This window comes from Oryctolagus cuniculus, chromosome X (assembly GCF_964237555.1).
Source record: "Oryctolagus cuniculus chromosome X, mOryCun1.1, whole genome shotgun sequence".
NCBI lineage: Eukaryota > Metazoa > Chordata > Mammalia > Lagomorpha > Leporidae > Oryctolagus > Oryctolagus cuniculus.
Genome location: NC_091453.1, coordinates 2,318,342 through 2,340,721, shown reverse-complemented (window position 1 = coordinate 2,340,721; position 22,380 = coordinate 2,318,342). Strand labels below are relative to the sequence as shown.

The following is a 22,380-nucleotide window of genomic DNA, read 5'->3' as shown; positions in this document are numbered from 1 at the left end:
TGGGGAGTGAACCAACAGAGGGAAGATCTTTCTCTCTGTCTCTCTCGCTCTCACTGTCTAACTCTGCCTGTCAAAAAAAAAAAAAAAAAAAAGAAAGAAAGAAAGAAAAAGAAAAGAAAAGAAAAACCGGGTTCAAGGTTTTTAAAATAAGATGGTCAAATCTTTTCAGAGCCAATTTTACTCACTTGAAGTAAGAAAATGATTTCAGTCCAGTCTTTTTCGCTCTGTGGGATATTTTTTAAATTCTGTGTGGGTGTTTTTCTATCAGTTTATAACGTTAAGCCCTTTGCAAATTCCCTGTGAGTAATTGGGACAGAAATATGTGTTACTGAAATTGTATTCATTCCCTCCCACAAACTTTGGGGGAAGCACATGTTAAATGTAAACAGATATGATTCCTTCTTACACTGAAACAACTGCAGGAATGTTGAGACTAAGACAGCCAAGTTGAAGTAAAAGCACTTGGTGCAAAATGTGTATACCAAAAACAACTACCATACATATAGAAATATTTATACATGCTCAATGAGTATTGAAGCTATGAATACTATTGAAAGTATTGAATACTCAATGAGTATTGAGCATGTATAAATATTTATATATGTATGGTATACTCATATTGAGCATGTATAAATATTTCACAAATTGATAGTATGATTTTTTTTTTCTCCCCAAGAGTTCTCTATGGTAAAATTGCACCATGGACAATTAAAATTGTATAACAGCAATCAGGATTTCCATCCAGTGAGAGTTTAAAGGGAGACATACTACTCCATAGCCACACAAGGATCTTAATTTTTGCTTGTATTTGACCTTAAAGTATGTATTGAGTGTTTCCCCTATGTCCTCAGTAACATCTTCTAAATTTGAGGCGTTTGTTTTATTTTAAACTGACTTTCAGCCCTATCAGTTTGGAGACTGTCCCTCATACATGGAGGATTAAGTATTCATGTTAAGAGTGTCAAGAAAACTTGCTCCTTGGTTTGTGTATTATAGATGTTCTTGAGAAAAGGAGTCAAGGCATGTATTTAAATTACTAGCTTCTGCTTAAAGAAGGAAAAGGACAAGGTAAAGTATTTCACAAGGTAGACACTCAGTGTATGATTTCTCTGCTATCTAAATCTGGCTCTTCATATAGTTTCTATGATTTAATTGGTCTTACCTGTATATCAGGGCTTGATACTTAAAATAATAGTTTCCTGTTTCTTACCTTTCTAGAAAATGAAAGGTTTTCTTTACATCAGAAGAAACAGTCACAGGTTGAAATGGAAAACTGTAAACCTCAATGGCTTTAGTTAGAAACTAATAACGATCCGTTTGGGCCTCTCCCCCAGCTACCTACACCACTCATAAGCCTTGTTAAGCATCTTTGGAAGGTATACTTAAACAGACTTGAGGGTTCCTGACCAGCAATAAGGCAAAATCAGGAGTCCCAAGGAGGGCAAGGTCAAGGGTCAGTCTAAACATACCCCTCATGGCAGATGTTCCCGTTGATAAGGCTGAAGGTGGCCACAGAGGGGTTGGTGCTCTTGAAGGAGGTCATGCAAGTGGTACTTCTGCCCGTGCTGTGGGATCGGGTCATCAGGCCAGGCCGGCAACAGAGGAGCTGGGTGTTGAACTGTTTCCTGAAACTCTTGCTCAGCAGGTAGAGGGCAAAGGGGTTCACACAGGAGTTGGTGAAGGCCAAGAGGCGGGCACAGATGCTGGTGACAAAGTGGAGCATGGAAGTATCCACCTTAGAGTAGTGGTAGGAGCGGTACAGGTAGATGACATGGTTGGGGAGCCAGCAGAAGGCAAAGAGGCCCACAAACACCAGGACTGTCTTGGCAAGTCGTTTCCGGGATTCGATCTAAGGAGAGAGTCACACGGAGACAGACAGATGGACCAAGGGTCGGTGTCACAGAAGGCAGAGAGAGAAAGATTCAGACAGCAAGAGGCAGGGGAAAACAGGGAAACAGATGAGTTCACAACAGCACAGAAAAAGAAAGTAAGAGAGGATAAGAGAGATTGCAATAAAATGAGAGAAGAGCAACAGAAACACAGGAAAGGAGAGAAAAAAGGGTGAGAAACATAGAGATGGATGAGCCAGGAAGCAGAAACCCACGGGGTAGAATAGAGTTAGAAAATGCTGCTGAGAATAGATCTTTAAACAAAGTTGATTACATGCTTGAATGGATTGCACAATGAAATTCTAGTAAGTGCCCTCTTTTTCCTCAGGAGAGCATCGGTGCAGTTTATCAGCCAGGCAACTTCATGGCTCCCTCTGCACCACGTTAAGAATGGCTGATTCCTTCTGATACTCAGCAAAGCAGCCAGCTTGGTTTTTCTTCATTGGCCAAACCAGGACAACTTATTATTATTATAGTTATGATTATTATGTGTTAATCAAAAGTTATTTCTTGACTGTATTGTACAAATAGAATCTAAGGTTCTTTGATTGAAATAGGATAAGCGTAGAATAAGCATCTCCTTTGGCTCCCAATTCCTTCTGCTACCCTAAGGAGAAACATGTTTTTCATTGAAGAATTTGGAGTGCTGTAGATGTTTGGCACTGAGAATTCTTCCAAGTATGGAGACAGTTTCACTGAGGACTGCCATTCTTCCCCAATGATTAAGGCAGGAAGGGACAACTCTAAAGGATGAGTTTAAATGAGATGGGGGGAAGTCTTTCTGCCTTTCTCATCATAAATACCACTCGATCTACATCTGGGCTAGAAAGCAAGAACCGGCAAAGATGGGAATGCCAGAGCTGCCAGTTTCTACCATTTGTACCTCCAGGATGCAATTATGGGGGCTTATGGAAGGTGGGAGAGGGAGTCTAACATCTGTAGAGGGCATTTTACATGCCTTGAAGTCCAAACTTTACATATGTATATTTTGCTCGCTAGCTCTCCTCTCCTCTCCTCTCCTGCTCTCTCTCTTGTAATCCTCTACTAGCCTTACAATGTGGGGGCTTTTAACTTATATCATAAATTAGAAAATGGGGGCTCAGAGAGGGCAAGTGAGTAAGTCATGAAGCCTGGACTTGAGCTCAGATTAGTGTAAGCCTCTCTTAATCAGACTACTTCTTTTTCTTCATCTGGCATTGTTTTTCCACCCCTTCTGCATTGTCTCCATGTGTAACCCTCCTTTTGCTAACCAATCTCTTTGGAATTTAAAGAAGTCACATCCCTATGAGCATCAGTGCTTTATTTTTTAAAATTAAAATAGCAACCATACTTTCTGAGATATTTCTCAGAAAGAAACCCACACTCAAAACTTTTCAGGTTCTCAATACCTTCCTAGGAATAAATTAACAAGGGAATAAAATTATAAAGAACATCTGAATTCTCAGGCTGCCATGAGTAGGAGTTTGCATTTAGCATCTGGCCACGGTTCACCTACCTCCTTTACTTGCAGAATCAAGTAACACGGGCACCTAAATACTGTACTCGTCAGTGGAATCCAACAGAAATGCAAGAGACCCAACTCTGAGGGAGGAAATTAATTTGACCCTGAGCACCTACCTGCTTCCTGACATGGATATTCCCTTCCACAGGAAGATTGTAAGCACTCTGGATCAAATTTTTGGCAATGAAGTAGTAATAGACAGAGATGATTGACAGTGGGATGATGTAGAAGACCAAGAAAGAGGCCATGGAGTGGATTTTGGGGTGCAGCTCATTCGAGTGTGGATACGGGGCACAGCTAATGAAGGTCTGGTTGGTGCTTTCCTCATGGAAGGGATGGAGGTCGGAAAACACAGCCTCTGGGATGGCCAGCAGCATGGACACCACCCATATCAAGGCAGCTTTGAGGCAGATCTTCATCAAGGCGTGAGATGCCTGGATATCCATTGGCCGGACAATGGCTTTGTACCTGGGACAGGAAAGAGAATATTCTACATCAGTTGCCAAATTTTATTATGGATGCCAGGGCCAGGACTAGAGTGAGGCAAGTCAATTAACTGGGGTGCAATATTTAGAGAGATGCTCACTCTCAGGTTCGTGTAAGCAGACTCTGAACTCACTATCGTGACAGTGAATGCCTCCTTAAATTTCACACCCCAACCATGTTACTAGCCTTCCCCCAGCTGGACTCTCAAGGATGCCTTCCCTTCTCTCCAGCAATAACATTCTGCTCATGTTCATCAGTTCAGATGCATTTTTAAAGAAAAATTTATTTTTAAATCAACAAAATTATATTTATTGCATATAGCATGATGTTTTGAAATAGATATACATTGTGGAATGGCTAGATTGGGTTAATTAGCATATGTATTACCTCACATATGAACCTACTATTTTTTTGGGAGGGTGAGAACACTTAAAAATCAATCTTATAAATAAAAATCTTAATCTATTTTCCTAGTCATTTTCAGCAGTATAAAACATTGTTATTAACCATAGTCACCATCTTGTACAATTCAAAATCTCATGATTTTTCTTTAAAATTTATTTATTTATTTGAGAGGCAGAGAGAGAGAGGCCTTTCATCCGATGGTTCACTCCCGAATTAGCCACAACAGCTGGAGCTGCACCCATCCAAACCCAGGAGCCAGCACCTTCCTCCAGGTCTCCCATGTGGGTGCAGGGGCCCAAGGACTTGAGCCATCTTCTGCTGCTTACCCTGGCCATAGCAGAGAGCTGGATTGGAAGTGGAGTGGCCAGGACTCAAACTGGCGCCCATATGGGATACCGGCATTGCAGGCGGTGGCTTTACCCACTATGCCACAGCGCTGGCCCCTGATTTTAAGAATATTTCTCAGAGGGCCAGCGCCGTGGCTCACTTGGCTAATCCTCTACCTGCGGTGTCAGCACCCCAGGTTCTAGTCCCAGTTGCTCCTCTTCCAGTCCAGCTCTGTGCTGTGGCCTGGGATAGCAGTGGAGGATGGCTCAAGTGCTTGGGTCCCTGCACCCACATGGGAGACCTGGAGGAAGCCCCTGGCTCCTGGCTTCGGATCGGCACAGCGCTGGCTGTAGCAGCCATTAGGGGGGTGAACCAATGGAAGGAAGACCTTTCTCTCTGTCTCTCTCACTGTCTATAACTCTATCTCTGTCTCTCTCTCACTGTTTAACTCTGCCTGACAAAGAAAAAAAGAATATTTCTCAGAAAAGCTAAAGCTCCTTTAATTTTTCTTCTTAAATTATAGAAATTAATAACAAAGCATGTTGCTGTTTAGAGGGACATGAAAACGTGCTATTTTGAGGCAAAATCTTCATTTTGAGCATTAAAATATAGTTTAATTCCATTCATTTTGCTGCAAATGTCAAGGTTTAATTCTTTTTTTAATGACTGTATAACATTGAGTGGACCACTGTGTTAAATGAAATAAGCCAGATACAGGAAGATAAATGCCACATATTAAAAAAAAAAAAAACACATGTTTTCTCTCATATGTAGAAGTTTAAGTGTGTGTGTGTGTGTGTGTGTGTAGTCAATATGAATCTAGAATATTGATTACTAGAGGCTAGGAAGGGTGAGGAGATGAGGGAGGTTGGATAGTGGGAGCCAAAACACCTGGGTGAAGGTAATTGGTTCTGGTGTTCCACAGAATAGCAGGGTAACCAGGGCCCACAGTCAAGGAAATGGAAGGGCTAATTGCCTGATATGATTGGTTAATGTCCTATATCTTTGAACTATTGTACTGTAACCCAGAAAAATATGCAAGTATTTCATGTTAATCTAAAAATTAAAGAATTTTTTTAAAAAAATATGGTATAAGGATCCTAAGTCATTGAGTATTTTAAATATGCCTCTTCTCTCTTTCAAAGAATGCAAAATGAGTGGCCCACTGAAAAGTTATACCCAGGAGGTTCCCTATAATTGTCAAATTAATCTTTCCCTTACCCTGCGACATTCTTTCAGTCTTGTCTTCTCTTGAAGACTTAGGGTCTTTCTTGGTTTATGAACTGTTCATGCCCCTGTCTTGGGTTGTGGGCTCTGGGAAGCAGACACTGAGATGAAGTCCGAAGTAATGCTTGTGAAAGGAAAAAAGGCAAGGAAGCAGGATAAGCCAGAGTAAGCTCTCTGGCCTCCAGGCAGACTTGCCGAGCTATACAATAGCTTGGGTTACCAAACCACCCTAGTTTGCCTAGAAATTTTCTAGTTTTAGCACTGAAAGCCTTGTATCTCAGGAAAACCCTCACTCTCAGCAAAGTAGGACGGCTGGTCACTTTACACCAGCCCAGTGGGAAGCCTGGGATCAAAGATTGACCAGTGGGAGAGCCCTGCCCTGGATGGACATAATCAGCCACTTGTCCCACCACCTTGCTTAGTCATTGGCCAGGGCTGCCCCAAGAATAGTGTGACTTCAGTTCTTCCCTGGCTCACTCAGTGGGCAGGAACTGCACAGGAGAGAGCACGACCACAGCTTGAAGGCGGAAGTGGACCTGAGAGCAATTGTTTTTGCCATTATCTGATTTTTGTCACAGACTCTCTGTTCTCAACTCAGGTAAGGAGCACAAGGCTATCGTTTATTGAACACACCCAAACCCTAACACTCTTGAAAAACACCACAGTCCTGCTTCAATGTACTCAGGTTTGCTTTCATTTTAAGCAATTATAAAAAATAAAAATTTTAAAGAAAGTTATATTTTCCCCTAATTTTTTCTCTATTCATTAGCCATTTCAAACATTTTTAATACTAGCTTAGAATGAAGGCAACAAATTTATATTCTTAATTGATATATGTGAACACCCTCCACAAAGGATGCATATAGCTAAACATACTGCTAATAAATTTATTAGAGATAAAATAGTAATTATGACTTCTATCTGTATTTTTTGGCAGATAACAGTTATAAGTACCACAGAATCTCTGAATAAAGATGATTCCCTCATGTATGAGTCAAAAACTGGAGTGAATGGCTTACCTCCATCCTTTTAGGGAATCTTGTGTTCCTGTGTGCAAAATGCTATGGGAACTATTCCAAATTCACAGCTTTTAAAACATAGGAAATAGTATAGGAACATTTCTTCTTTAGTTTCACTAAAAAATTATTTGAATGTAAATCTAATTAAGCTTCTAGATTTATGTACCAGTTTTCAGAAAATGTGAGGATAGAGGAACCAGTTATATGATGCTTTGAGGACGCAACCCGCCATATTCTAAATTAGAAATTCTACAGGAATTATGACTCTATTTTTTTCAACAAATACGCACAGAATAACAAGGAAGAACAGTTACAGTCTGAGATGTATAAGATATATAAACCCAATGAAATATGTGGACCCCTTTAGAATTTTTCATCTAACTCCAACAACCATAAAAAATTTTTTCAAGACTGTTGAAGAAAATTGGTAATATCAAGGAATTAATATATTGTCTATGATAATGATATTGTGGTTATATGTTCCTTAAGATACTTTATTAAAGACATGCTAAAATATTTGCCAGTGAAGTAATACATCTAGGATTTGCATTGAAATATTGATATATTCATATATTATTTGCACAATTAAAATTACATTGCAAATAATTTTCTGATATGAACTATTCATTACATATCAAAGAAATCCTGTGTACTAAGCTCTTTTTTTTTTGTGCCAGGCAGAGAATCGATATCTAGATGATATCATTTATGTTCCAAACAACCCCAACAGGTAGACATGATCATCTTTGTTCTATAAGTAGAAAACTGAAGCTCAGAGATTTTAAGAGGTGATAGAGTAAAAAAACCAGTTTACAACCAATGCTTTTCAGGATAGCACAGCTCTCTCTCTGTCTCTCTTTTTAAAATAAAGTTTGTATAAATCTTTCCAAGAGGATTCTTGGACATATTTAGAACATATCAGATGTTCCTTGCCACCAGTCTAATGATTGTATAGAGCATGAAACATATTAGCCTCTTCCTCCCTCCCTCTCTTCCTTCCTTCTTTCCTTCCTCCCTCCCTTCCTTTCTTCTTCTCCTCCCTTCTTCCTTCTTTTTGTAAAGATTTATTTATTTGAAATGCAGAATTGGGGGTGGGGGGTGGAGAGAGAGAGAGAAGGAGATCTTCCATCTACTAGTTCACTCTCCAAATGGCTGCGATGACCAGAGCTGGGCCAATCTGAAGCCAGGAGCCAGGAACCAGAAGCTTCTTCCAGGTCTCCCACATGGGTGCAGGGGCCCAAGTACTTGGGCCATGTTCCACTGCTTATTAGCATGGAGCTGGACTGGAAGTAGAGCATCTGGGACTCAAACTGGTGCTCATATGGGATGCTGGCATCGCAAGTGGTGACTTTTTCTGTTATAGCAGCACTGGCCCCCTAGCCTGTTTCTTCTTTTGACTTACAGTGCTCTGCCCAGAGCTCCCAAAGCAGGCAGATACCTCTGTTGCTGTTTAGGAGTGATGGTTGATTGGACAGGAGTTGGTATGCAACATAAACCGTTCAAATGAATGGCCTGCAAGCTACTAAATAATTCTCTTCAGCATTTAGCCTGGAAACAGAGCGAGTGTAGTTATTCAATAACTTATGTCAGAAATAAAAGATTTGGATATCAAGGAAGTGATCATGGAGGCCACATTTTAATCATGTCTGAGATGAAAAAGCAGAGTAGATGAATTGAGAGAAAGAGAATGAGGCAGCCATAAGAGGAAAACCTGAGATGAAGCAGCCTCAGATCCTAAGAAAGTCCTTGGCTTCTGGCCCATGAACTACATTTAAATGTACAAGAGATCTCCTGTTATAAAAATCTCAAGTTCTTTCATCCCCTTTTCACTTTAGTTAGTCTAAGTGGCTACTGTTCTTTGCCCACAAAAGAACATTATCTAGAACATTAGATATGATGACCATTTGAAGCTATCACCAGATTTATTGTCAGGATCATTTTGCATAGATCAGCCCCACTTACTGCCTTCCGGAAGAACAAGCTGTCAACTCTCAGTTGTACTCAAGAGATAGACTCATCTATGCTCCATTCCTAAATTTTCCATTCCTTTCCTATTTTCCTCCTTCCTTCGTGCCTAATGCTAGAATCTCCGTTTGTCTGAATCCAGTCCTTCCAAATTCCAACTGAATTATCACCTTGACAAAGCTTTTGCTGACCAATCTACTAAGTCTCGGATATTCCTGTTCTTTATTCCAACCTGACTTTTATGGCAATTATCAACTTTTCTCATTTTATGCTTACTATCTTGAATTCTTTGCAAGCTTTGTATGGGTATATCTTTTCTATCTGCCTTTTTTCATAAGTTTTCTGAGGTCAGACACTTTATATCCTTGTCTTGTCTTTTGGTATCACTAAAACTGCCTCAAGTCCCTTGTTCTGCATACCCTTTATTTTAAAGGAGAGGCTCAGCAAATACTTGCTAATTGATTATTTTTTAAACATTTATGTAATAAATATAAATTTCCAAAGTACAGTTTTTGGATTACAGTGGCTTTTTCCCCCCATAACCTCCCTCCCACCCACAACCATCCCATCTGCCACTCCCTCTCCCATCCCATTCACATAAAGATTCATTTTCAATTATCTTTATATACAGAAGATCAATTTAGTATATACTAAGCAAAGATTTCAACAGTTTGCACCCACACAGAAACACAAAGTATAAAGTACTGTTTGAGTACTAGTTAGACCGTTAATTCGCATAGTACAACACATTAAGGACAGAGATCCTACATGGGGAGTAAGTGCACAGTGACTCCTGTTGTTGATTTAACAATTGACACTCTTGTTTATGGCATCAGTAATCACCCTAGGCTCTTGTCATGAGTTGCCAAGGCTATGGAAGCCTTTTGAGTTTGCCAACTCTGATCTTATTTAGACAAGGCCACAGTCAAAGTGGAAGTTCTCTCCTTCTTTCAGAGAAAGGTACCTCCTTCCTTAATGGCCCGTTCTTTCCGCTTGATTATTAATAAGTTACTTGCATATGTGTCTCTTATTTCCAATTTCTCATGAATGAGAGAGGGAAGATTCCCTTTTATACACTTAGTATGAATCATCCTTCCATAGACCAACACATTCACTCTGATAATACTGGACTCAAGACAATTATTTCCCACTTCTTTGAAAAGCAAATGTACTTCATTTTTCTTATGTAAATATTGGAAAGGTCAAAAGACATTCCCCATAACAATATTAGTATGTCAAAGAGGCCATTGGTAAGTAGAAGGAGCTGGCTGCAGCACTCAATGGGAAATCTTTGCCCACAAAAATGTATGTCTTTTATTAAAATATAGGCACTTTGTTTATTTTTAAGGGTTCAACATTTCAGCTTTTATTTGTCCATAATCCTCTACTGAAGTCCACAGGAATTGTTGAAAAACAATACTTTTAAACCTCCATTACAATCTAAATGTGCACTAAATGAATAAGAGTGAGGTGAACCAGAAAACTAAGTAAACTAAATGGTCTCTAGGGTACCTGGCACATTGTCTGCGTTTAAATTAGAATCCTACCTAATAAGATTTGACCATAATATTAGACATCAGATTTATTTTCTCCTGAGAATAACACCAAGAATTTTTCTGAAGAAATGTGAGGCAGCTATTAGCTGACTTGTAATATGACTATAATCCAGAGAATGGAAGCTTATCTCTCTTTGAGCTGTTGCTCTGAAAATGGAGAACTTTCGGCTTTCAGTGCACATCCATCCATTATCTTTAAGCATATAACAGATTACAGTCATCTTTTGCTGTTTTCTCTAGGCTAAATAACTCCAATGCTCTCTTTTATTAAAAAAGATTGATTTATTTATTTGAAAGTCAGAGTTACAGAGAGAGGAGAGGCAGAGAAAGAGAGGTCTTCCATCTGCTGCTTCACTCCCCAAATGGCCGCAATGGCTGGAGCTGCGCAGACCCAAAACTAGGAGACAGGAGCTTCATCTGGGTCTCCCACGTGGGTACAGGGGCCCAAGGACTTGGGCCAGCCTCTACTGCATTCCCAGGCCATAGCAGAGAGCTGGATTAGAAGTGGAGCAGCCGGGTCTCGAACCGGCGCCCATATGGGATGCCGGCGCTTCATGCCAGGGTGTTAACCCACTGTGCCACAGCACCGGCCCCCCAATGCTCTTTTTTACCTCTTCTTAATATACTCGAGTTTCCTTTGGGCTCTAATGTAATCTTGGGGTCAGGGAGATTCCCAAGGGGGAATTGAATGGAAGAGAACATAATCCCTGGGGAGATAGTGGGATGGAAGGAGGGGAGGAGAAAAAAAGAAAAGGAAGAAGAGAAAGAGAAAGGAAATAGGAGGAGAGGAGAGATGAGGGGAGGAGAGAAGAGATGGAGAGAAGAGGAGATGGGAGGAGAGGAAAGAGGACAGAAGGACAGAAGAGAAGAACGAACCCAAAGTTATGTCTCATGTAGCAGCGTAGCTGTATTGTAAACGGGCCATTTCCCAGCCGACATATTCATCTGCGCCTTTTCCATGTCCAAGGGGAGGAAACTGGAGTCAGGGTGGTAGGTAGTTTCGGGGTGGTGTAGGGGAGTAGTGCATTTAAGGAAGTGTTTTGTCACCTTTTCTTTAAGAATCCTTTAGGAGTAATCAGAGCTTTAACTAAGAGAGGAATGATTGTCTTGGAGAAGGATGAGCTCCCCATGCGATAAGCATGCTTCTCAGATGTGGGGAGCAGAACAGACATGAACAGTGGCTGGACACAGACCCTTGGAGGCTTGCAGAGTTGACACCACTGTAGCCCTTGTTTCCCTCTCCAGAGTTCAGTGAAACTGTTATGAACAAGGACAAGTATTATATATCCATGTTAAACTTGGTAAAGTCAATGCTCAAGGCGTTTAATTCAGTGTCTCTCCTCTATTGCAAATGTCTTGATCCCTATTGTAACAGTCTTGAATAAAGTCTTCCTTGCTATTGAAAAACAACAACGAAAAAATAAGATGAGCAAAATGATCCAAGAAGCTACCTATCAGCCTCGAGTTCAGGGCAGAGACCCTTCCCCCCAGTTGCACTCCTTTGGTGCACGTTGCACTAAATTGGTGGTCCCCCTTCAAGGGCACACCACTCAATAAAATGAAAATGAACATACACCTACGGAGTCTGTACATCAATGAATAAATTATATACATGTACTAGTATACTAATACATTATGTACATTAAAAAGCATCTTAAATTTATTACTCACTATAAGAAAACAAGGAAGTTGGTATTTGCAACAGTTAAATCACTGCTTGGGATGTGTGCATCCCGTATCGGAATGCCTAGTTTGTGTCCTAGCTCCTCTACTTACAATCCAGCAGATGACAGTTTAAGTACTTGGTCCCTACCACACATACGGGAGACCCAGATGGAGTTCCAGGCTCCTGGCTTTGGCCTGCCCTATCCCTGGCTGTTCTGGAAGTGAAGATGGAAGACCAGACTCTAACCCACACCCCATGCCATTTTAAATAAAATGGAAAAAAGAAGAAGACAAGGGTCTTTGGAAAAATAGTTGATCTTGCATCTGGAGTAGGAAATGTACATGAAAAGCCTCGAACATCTTATTGTGCCATATGGAAATGATATGCTTACAGTGTAGAGTTCATAGCACAAAACATAGGAACTATATTGAAGGATCTTCCTTATAAAACTTAGGACAGTTAAGCATCTACATTATAATAGTTGTAATGGGTAACTCACCGACTTTAAAATAATCCATACAACCATATTGATTTTTTAAAAAAAGAAAAGAACCAGCTAATAAATACAGAAATCATAAAATTATAAAAACTCTATTTGTAACCTTCAATGTGATAATTGATTCAGATAAAAGTGATAGAATCATTGGATGAGAAGTTTTGGCAAATGGGATAGTCACACAAGAACCTTATCACAAATTACTATTTAAGTGCAAAAGGGAAAATGCATCTTTGTAGTGGGAACCTCTGGAGGTTACCCCTTAATTAAATGATCAAACCCAGGGCCAAGTTCTTCATTGGGCAAACTAAGCACAAGGCCTGAGACATACAATATTTTTAGGAACCCAGGAAAATATTTTCTTTTAAAGTCAGAGCAAAAATAATGTAATTCATATTACATTTGTCTTTACAACAACACAATCTTAAAATATAATTCTTAGTATACTTTTTAATGGATAATGGGTCCTGTGATGCTTTTAAGTGACAAGGGCTCATGAAATTCATTCCCCCTCCCCCCCCCCCCCCCGTCAAATTTTTTTTTAAACTGTCCGTTCTTTTTTCTGTTTTTATTTATTTGAAAGGCAGAACTAGAGAGGGAGAGAAAGAGACAGAGAGAGAAAGGCAGAGATAGAGACAGAGAGACGATGGGGAGGAGGTTGGGAGGGAGGGAGAGAGAGAGGGAGAAAAAGATCTTCCATCTGCTGGTTCATTCCCCAAATGGTCACAACAGCAGGGGGCTGGACCAGGTTGAAGCCAAGAGCCAGGAGCTTCTTTTGAGTCTCCCACATGGGTGCAGGGGCCCAAGCACTTTGGCCATCCTCCACTGCTTTCCCAGGTACATTAACAGGGAGCTGGATCACAAGTGGAGCAGCCAGGATGAACTGGTGCCCATATGGGATGCCAGCACTGCAGGCAATGGCTTTACCGACTAAGCCATAATGCATTCCCACACCATGCCACCCAACCCTGGTCAAATTTAGCATCACCAATATGGGAGCAATCTAACATCTTGTGCCTCCTGATACAATGCAATATTCTTGTCAAATGCATTTAATCTGAAACTAAACATGAGCAAACAATCAAACCTGGAATCTGACACATTCTGAAAGATAACTGGCTGAGATTCATCAAAAACATCAATGTCATTCTTATAAAGAAAAATGTAGGGGCTGGCGCTGTGGCATAGCAGATAGAGCCGCCGCCTGCAGTGCCAGCGTCTCAAATGGGCACCAGTTTGGGTCCTGGCTGCCCCACTTCCAATCCAGCTCCCTGCTATGGCCTGGGAAAGCAATGGAAGATGGCCCAGGTCCTTGGGCCCCTGCAGCCACGTGGGAGACCCAGGAGAAGTTCCTGGCTTCAGATCGGCATAGCTCCAGCTGTTGCAGCCATCTGGGGAGTGAACCAGTGGATAGATTACCTCTCTCTCTGCCTCTGCCTCTGCCTCTGCCTCTGCCTCTGCCTCTGCCTCTGCCTCTGCCTCTGCTTCTGCTTCTGCTTCTCTGTAACTCTGACTTTCAAGTAAACAAATAAAATCTTAAAAAAAAAAAAAGAAAAATGTAGAGGAACTACTGTTGTGCTTTGAAGATTTAAGCGCTATAACAACCAGATGTAATATGTATGTCTTGATATGATCCTGAATTTTTGAAAAGAATCTACAAAAGATGTTTTTGGGATAATGGGGGAAATTTGTGGATTACATATTAAATGATACTAAAGAATTATTATTAATATCATTTGGTGTGATACATTGGGGTTATGCAGAAGAATATCCTGGTTCTTAGAGATATACATTGAAATACTTAGGGTTAAAGGTCAGGATATTGACACCTTACTTTCCAAAGTTCATCAAAACAAAACACGGCACACCCACACACATGCAACAAAATACAGGAAATGGTAACTGTTGAATGTGGGTGAGTTTCTAAAATGTAGTGTTTTAAAAGATAAGTTAACAGGAAAATAAGCATTTTAAATAATTTTATACATTTACTCTATTAATAGTAAACACTTTTGTCACTAGAAAAAAAATCTATAATGATAATGTGATTTAATGTAATATGCCAGGAATGAGGCTTGTGTCTTCTGTTATATTCATATTGTTCTCTTGAGCTTGCAATTTCAACATCATCTACAATCTATAGGGTTTGTTTTGTTTCATCAGGAAAGTTTTGAAGCCACTTCAATTTGTGGAGGTCAGTTTAATTAAAAGTAGATTGTGCGCAAACACACATTGGTCTACAAAACCTTTCTGTAAGCTGCAAATGTAGTAAAGAGCCTTCAACAGCCATTGTTGAGCCTGCTGTGTGGTGGAAACAGATGCCAACAGCCTGATCTTTTGTCCTCTAAGTATTTCAGTGTATATTTCTTTTTTGAAAAAAGATTTATATATTATTTGAAAGGCAGAGTTACAGAGAGGCAGAGGCAGATGGAGAGATCTTCCAAATGCTGGTTCACTCCACAAATGGCTGCGATGGCCAGAGCTGGGCCGTTCCAAAGCCAGGAACCTGGAGCTTCTTCCCGGTCTCCCACATGGGTGCAGGAACCCAAGCGCTTGGGCCATCTTCTACTGCTTTCCCAGGCCATAGCCGAGAGCTAGATCAGAAGTGGATCAGCTGGGACTTGAACCGGCACCCATATGGGATGCTGGCACTGCAAGTGGTGGCTTTACCCACTATGCCACAGCACTGGCACCTCAGTGTGTATTTCTAAGAACAAGGATACTCTTCTGCATAGTACCAATGTGTCATATGATCGTTGCCTGTACGGGGAGTGAGGGATATTATATTCGTATTGTTCGCTGGAGCTTGCAATTTCATGTGCAGTCTGTAGCCCAAAACCAATTTCTCCCCATTTGACATGATAATGTGCTTTGTTTAAATGATCACTTTGTATACTCACAACAATCTTACATGGTACTATTAGTATTGCTCTTTTACAGATAAGGGAACTGAGGCTATCAGGCTTGAGTCCATGGCCATATAGCTTCCTAGCATGAGAATCTTATAATTAACCAGGCAACCTGGGCTTCCTGGTATTGGAATTCAGGAAGAAAAACAAAAAAATTATCAGAATGTCTGTTCTCCACTTGTTCCAGCCACAATAAAAAATTTTATTCCAAGGCAGACCTAAATTCCTGTTCTTGAAACTGTTACACTGAATATACTATACTTTGCATCCCCATGTACACACACACTGTAGTTCCCTATATCCCTATATGCCTCTCTGTAACTCTGCCTTTCAAATAATATATAAATCTTTTTTCAAAAAAGAAATATACACTGAAATACTTAGAGGACAAAAGATCAGGCTGTTGGCATCTGTTTCCACCACACAGCAGGCTCAACAATGGCTGTTGAAGGCTCTTTACTACATTTGCAGCTTACAGAAAGGTTTTGTAGACCAATGTGTGTTTGCGCACAATCTACTTTTAATTAAACTGACCTCCACAAATTGAAGTGGCTTCAAAACTTTCCTGCTGAAAAGTGGCTTAGAGTGTGGTCTGAGAGGTCTCAGGGCCACAAGGAGCCATCAGAGGGAGACGTTTGGAGTGAAGGTGAAAAGTGGCATCAAGGAAGAACTAGGGACCTCAGGCTGGAATGAGGCTAGAGAAAGTCACTAACATTGGAAAGGTTTCAGAAGTGAAGCTACTGATTCTGAGATCTGAGGGATGTAAAAGCTTAGGGGAAAGAGAGATGCAATCAATTGTTAGACATTTTCTGGTGCTTTCACATGAGGAGTTGAGCAACTACTGACCCTTGTGCCCAAGATGAGTCTCAACAGGATGATCTCATTCCAAAACTCAATGCTAATCCTGTAAGGGAGGCTGTCAGAAATGGGTTTAAGCAGGATGAAATATTACAGTTGCCAGTAGATATGTTTCAAATGATTAAAGAAAGCAGTACCCTGGCTGCATTTTGGTAGGTATGCAAACATCCTGGAACAAGTTTTGTGTAGATCATTCTTCAAAAATGTTATAGAGGGAAATATATATATATATTTATATTTTAGTAGACCTTTTCAGCAATTTATGAGTCAAAAAATTAAAAATCATTTATAAATTCCATTTCCAGTTTGTAGTTAGACATGATCTGCAATTACCCTACTGCATAGTGTAGATTACCCATAGAATGAGAAAATACCGCCAAGAGGAAAATGACTTATGCTCTAGGGTAAAAGATATCACAGATTCTGAGTCCAAATTACCTTCAGAAATTATTGGTCATCTCCAAACAGGCCCTGAGGCAAGGATTTAGGTGCAAGTAGTTTATTTGGGAGGTGAAGCATGGGAAGGGAGCTATAAAGTAAGATAGAGAAAGAATGGAAACCAGTGAAGGGCGCCACTCTGGGCAGCTGGGGCACACTCAGGCTGGGAAACCTGGACAAATTGTTGTGAGCACATTCCAGAAACTGTGCTACCAAGGGATAAGCAGGTTGGGCTATTATCCAGCAACTCTCATCCCTCTTCAGTTGGGAATTGTGCTGGGGTGTTAGTTTAGGGGCACTCCAGCCCACTCCAAGCCTTCCCTTGGAGACATGGGAAGGCCAGGTCTGTAAGTGACCTTCAGGGTATGCCTTCAGGGGACAGTGACACCACCCATGACCTAAAGTCTTTTGCTCCAATTATTTTATCAAACATGTAGTTGTGTGTGGGTGTGCACGTGTGTGTATGAATATAGGTATATATATATATATGTGTATGTATATATATATATAATCTATCAGAGACTATTTTTCTCTTCAAATATATTTCAAATTATTGGGGATAAAAATAGAATTTCTAAATTATCTTAATAAAATGCATTATCATTTTTCCCCAAAAACATGAGTTATTGCAGCTCAAAAATACTATCATGGTGTCTAACTATGAAAATTAACAGCACTGTATTTCTGTAAACTTTTGTGAGAGGTTTTATAAATGGTGAAATGGTAACCCAACTTTGTAGCTGATTGGGTGTACTGGCCCAAGATACTGATCCTGGCCATGCTGGGAGGCATTGCCATGTGGTGGAAGAGAGAGGGGCTGGATGAAGACTGGGAGCCCAGCATTCTACTTCTGCTGCTGTAATCAGATCTTCTTGTGAAAGCACGTTGTCTCAGGGTTGTTGTTGTTGTTATTTAACAAAAACTTAAATAAAACTGTGAGGAGCTAGATAAACTTACCCTGATCTGAACATTATAGAATACATATAGTGTAAATGTATTAAAACAAATATCACACGGTACTGCATATATCCATGTAAACATTTAACTGTCAATTTTAAAAAAATTAAGATTTATTTTCTATTTATTTGAAAGGCAGAGTTAGAGAGAGGGAAGAGACAGAGATATCTTCCTTCTGCTGATTCACTCCCCAAATGGCCACAATGGGCAGAGCTGGGCCAATCTGAAGTCAGGAGCCAAGAGCTTCTTCCAGGTTTCCCACATGGGGGCAGGAGCCCAAGCACTTGGGCCACGATCCACTGCTTTCCCAGGTACATTAGCAGAGAACTGAATCAGAAGTGGAGCAACCAGGTCCCAAATCAGAAAATATTTTTTAATTAAAAAAAAAAAAAACTTATACAGTACTTCGTTCCTGGAACAGTACTCAATACTTTTTAAGGATTAACTTGGAATCCTTAATACTAGAAGGTATATATTACTATATTGTCATTTTTGGTTGGTTGGTTGGTTTATAGATAATGAAATTGAGGCACAGAGAGGCTAAATAACTTGCCCAAGGTCACATAACTAGCAGAAGGCAGAGGTAAGGTTTAAGCAAAGACCATTTGGCTCTGAGTCTAGGCCTCAAATCAGATTTTAATGTCTCCATTGTCTTCATCTGTGAAATGAAACTAATGATACCAAGCTTACTTGCTGTGATGAGATGCTTCTAAAACAATTTGAAAAATAGGAAGCATTATGATTATATTTTCTGAAATGAAAAAACTGTCCACTGTAGTGTCAGCTGGTGGAGGTTTCAACAACAACCTTTGGCTCCCTAACGAGCATAAAAAGTAGTCATGCTAATGGTGCACTCACTCTCTGGACTAGGAATTCCAACATTTCACTAACAAGTCAGTATGTATTATTTCATCTCATCATTACAACAATTGCAACTGTTCTATGATGTATTAAAAATACTCTTATGCTCACTTTTTTTTAAGATTTATTTATTTATTTGAAAGGCAGAGTTAGAGAGAGAGAGAGAGAGTGATCTTCCATCCACTGGTTCACTCCTCAAATGGCCACAACAACTGGGGCTGGGCCAGGCTGAAGCAAAGAGCCAGGAGCTTCTTTCAGTTCTCCCACGTGGGTACAGAGGCCCTGGGACTTGGGCCATCTTGCACTGCTTTCCCAGGCACATTAGGAAGGAGTTGAATCAGAAGTGGAGCAGCCAGGACTCACACCTATGCCCAAATGGGATGCTGGTGCAGCAGGCTGCAGATTAATCTGGTGTACCACATTGCCAGCCCCACTTATGCCTACTTTAAAGATAATAAACCTGAGGCTTGTAGAGTGACTTGCCCTAAGTTACTTTGTGGACGATTAGAAAACCCAGGGCTCAAACTCAGACATGTCTTCAAAGCTTTTGAATTTATCCCACTGTGAATAATGCTCTACTAACTGTGACCTGCCCCCCCATAACAAATGAAAGAAAGCAAACCTAAGAGAAAAAATAAAATGAAAGAAAGGAGTAGAAGTACAGTGTAATGGCTATAGACCTTCAGTTTAGAAAAACGAAAAACCTCCTGGAGATGGATGGTGGTGATAGCGCACAGACTGTGGCTGTACTTACTGCTGCTGGACTGTAAACTTAGAAATGGTTACAATAATAAATTTAGTTATGTGTCTTTCACCTCGATAACATTTAAGAAGGAAGAAAGGGGGAAGAGAGAGAGGGGGATGAAGAAGAGGGAGGAAAGAAGGAAGAAAGAAGAAATAGTTTATAAGTGTGTCGCTGTGCAACTTTGGGGATATGTTAAGAAGGAACTGCAGGCCGGCGCCGCGGCTCACTAGGCTAATCCTCCGCCTGCGGCGCCGGCACCCCGGGGTTCTAGTCCTGATTGTGGCGCCGGATTCTGTCCCGGTTGCCCCTCTTCCAGGCCAGCTCTCTGCTGTGGCCAGGGAGTGCAGTGGAGGATGGCCCAAGTGCTTGGGTCCTGCACCCCATGGGAGACCAGGAGAAGCACCTGGCTCCTGGCTTCGGATCAGCGCGATGCGCCGGCCGCAGCACGCCAGCCGCGGCGGCCATTGGAGGGTGAACCAACGGCAAAGGAAGACCTTTCTCTCTGTCTATCTCTCACTGTCCACTCTGCCTGTCAAAAATAAATAAATAAATAGTGAAAGGGACACTATGGGAAACGGTGACTTGATCAGCATAGCCCTGACTGTTAATGAACAACTTAATACATTATCCCTCTTAGTAGTTTTTTTGTCTGTTCTACTTAATATGACTGGTTTAATTCTGTAATTAATACACAGTTATTCTTAAGTGTTGAAATTTAACTGAAATGTGATCCCTGTTAAACATAAGAGTAGGAATAAGAGGGGGAAGAGATATATAATTTGGGACATGCTCAAGCTGACTTGCCCCAAATGGTAGAGTTAGAAACATACCAGGGGACTCCAATTTAATCCCATCAAGGTGGCATGTACCAATGCCATCTCACTAGTCCAAGTGATCAATTTCAGTTCGCAATTGATCATAATGAAAGGACTAAGAGTCAAAGGGAGCACATAAGCAAGTCTAGTACCTGCTAACACTAACCGATAGAATAAATAAAGGGGAGAGTGATCCAACATGGGAAGTGAGATACTCAGCAGACTCATAGAATGGCAGATGCCCTAAATAGCACTCTGGCCTCAGAATCAGCCCTAAAGGCATTCCGATCTGGCTGAAAAGCCCATGAGAGTATTTCAGGCATGGAAAGCCAAGACACTCTGGCAAAAGATCTCTGTGAGTGAGATCTCAGTGGAAAGAACAGGTCTTCAAAGAAGGAGGTACCTTTCTCTGAAGGGAGGAGAGAACCTCCACTTTGACTATGACCTTGTCTAAACAAGATAAGAGTCGGAGAACTCAAGGGGCTTCCATAGCCTTGGAAACTAATGACTAGAGCATAGGGCGATTACTGATGCCATAGACAGGAGTGTCAATTGGTAAAGTCAACAACAGGAGTCACTGTGCACTTACTCCTCATGTAGGATCTCTGTCCTTAATGTGCTGTGCATTGAGATTTAATGCTATAACGAGTACTCAAATAATATATTTCACTTTATGTTTCTATGGGGGTGCAAACTGTTGAAATCTTTACTTAATGCATACTAAACTGATCCTCTGTAAAAAAAAAAAAAAGAAAAGAAAAGAAAAGAAACTATCAACTCCCAACTTGACTCTCACTGGGATTAAACATGACAATAGGTCTGATCTGATTTCATCATCATTAAAAAAAATCATCTATTATTTTTCACTTTATGTTTCTGTGTGGGAGCAAACTGTTGAAATCCTTACTTAATGTAAACTAAGCTGATCTTCTGTATTTTAAGATAATCGAAAATGAATCTTGATGTGAATGGAAGGGGAGAGGGAGTGGGAAAGGGGAGGGTTGTGGGTGGGAGGGACGGTATGGGGGGGAAGCCATAGTAATCCACTATTCGTACTTTGGAAACGTATATTCATTAAATAAAAGTTAAAAAAAAAATAAATAAATAAAAGAAGGAACTGCAAGAGTTGCTTTGAGTCAATGAAGAGAAGGTAGTTGAGAAGTCATTGGCTAATTTGAAGGATTTTTTTCAGTTAAAAAAAGTTATAGAAATCCCTTAGTCTTTTGTACAAAATTGAGAGCATATAATTTTGTTTCATTGTTTCACAGTCTGTTACGTAAGCACCCCCCCCCACACACACACTTATGCTCGTGACCCCTCTAGCCGGCAGGCGGTGCTCTACAGGTGCCAGCAAGCCAGCATGACCCTGGCACCTGGTGGTCACTAGAGGGCAAAGTCCATGCTTTCACAGATTCTTCCTACAGTTGGCTCCAGGGCAACATATCATGCGTGAAGCTCCTCCTACTCTCCAGCCCCAAAATAATACATCTAGCAATACAAAGCCTATCCTAAGCATTTACTTCTGCATGGTCCTGTACCAGATACTAAAGAGAGCAAAAAATATATGCTGTGGATACTCAGTGACATTTTCATTCATTCCATTCTGGAAATTAAGATTGATGTACCCTGGTTCACAGGAATAGGAGCTTCTTAAGGTTAGGGTCTATGTCTTATTCACTTTATGCCTGCTTTATTTATTGAATAAATTTTCAAAAGCTTGGATTAAAAATCTAGAACTCTTCATCCAGTTTGGCCTGTAAGGAAACAGTAAGGATGCTCAATATGACCAATCCACTCCGCTTTTTTTGGCAAACACTCTTCTGTATTCCTCTTAACCCAAGTCACTCTGTACACCATCTTATCAGCCTTTTTCCAAGAGATCTTCTCCAGCCGAAACATTGCCTATTTGTAACCATTTCAGTTCTAGAAGGATCACTCGGGTAACTAAGGAAGCGATTCTCTTCGGGCCCAATTCCTCTTTTAAACAGTTTGAAGGCAGCTTGTTCAATGAACCTAGGATGAACAGACCTTACAGGAAGCGACATGATGCATGATGGTGGCACATTGAAGGAGATGGGAAGATGCACGGTGTCTGTTTCTGTCTTTATTTTCCCAGTGAACGATAGAGCAGGTCCTGCCTTCATGTCCACCACCCGTGGAAGTTGGACTCCAGCTAAGCCTTGATTTAAAACCATCTCACTTTCTGCACTTAAACGATTGCTATTCTCACGGAGGGCCCAGGGCATGCTGTAAAAGGTGC

At 40.8% G+C, this 22,380-nt stretch overlaps 1 protein-coding gene across 2 annotated transcripts in view; it reads right to left on the bottom strand.

Moving 5' to 3' along the window:
- Nucleotides 1-22,380, bottom strand: part of GRPR (gastrin releasing peptide receptor) — a 47,434-nt gene that overhangs the window by 5,401 nt on the left and 19,653 nt on the right. The window contains exons 2-3 of one of the 2 annotated variants that reach the window (XM_051827626.2): nucleotides 3,507-3,858; nucleotides 1,470-1,849 (exon numbers count right to left, since the gene is read on the bottom strand). In XM_051827626.2, the coding sequence (XP_051683586.1) occupies nucleotides 1,470-1,849; nucleotides 3,507-3,858 (732 nt within the window). Of the gene's footprint in view, nucleotides 1-1,329; nucleotides 1,850-3,506; nucleotides 3,859-22,380 lie in introns of those variants that run through there. The other variant, XM_002719900.5, reaches the window with a different exon arrangement.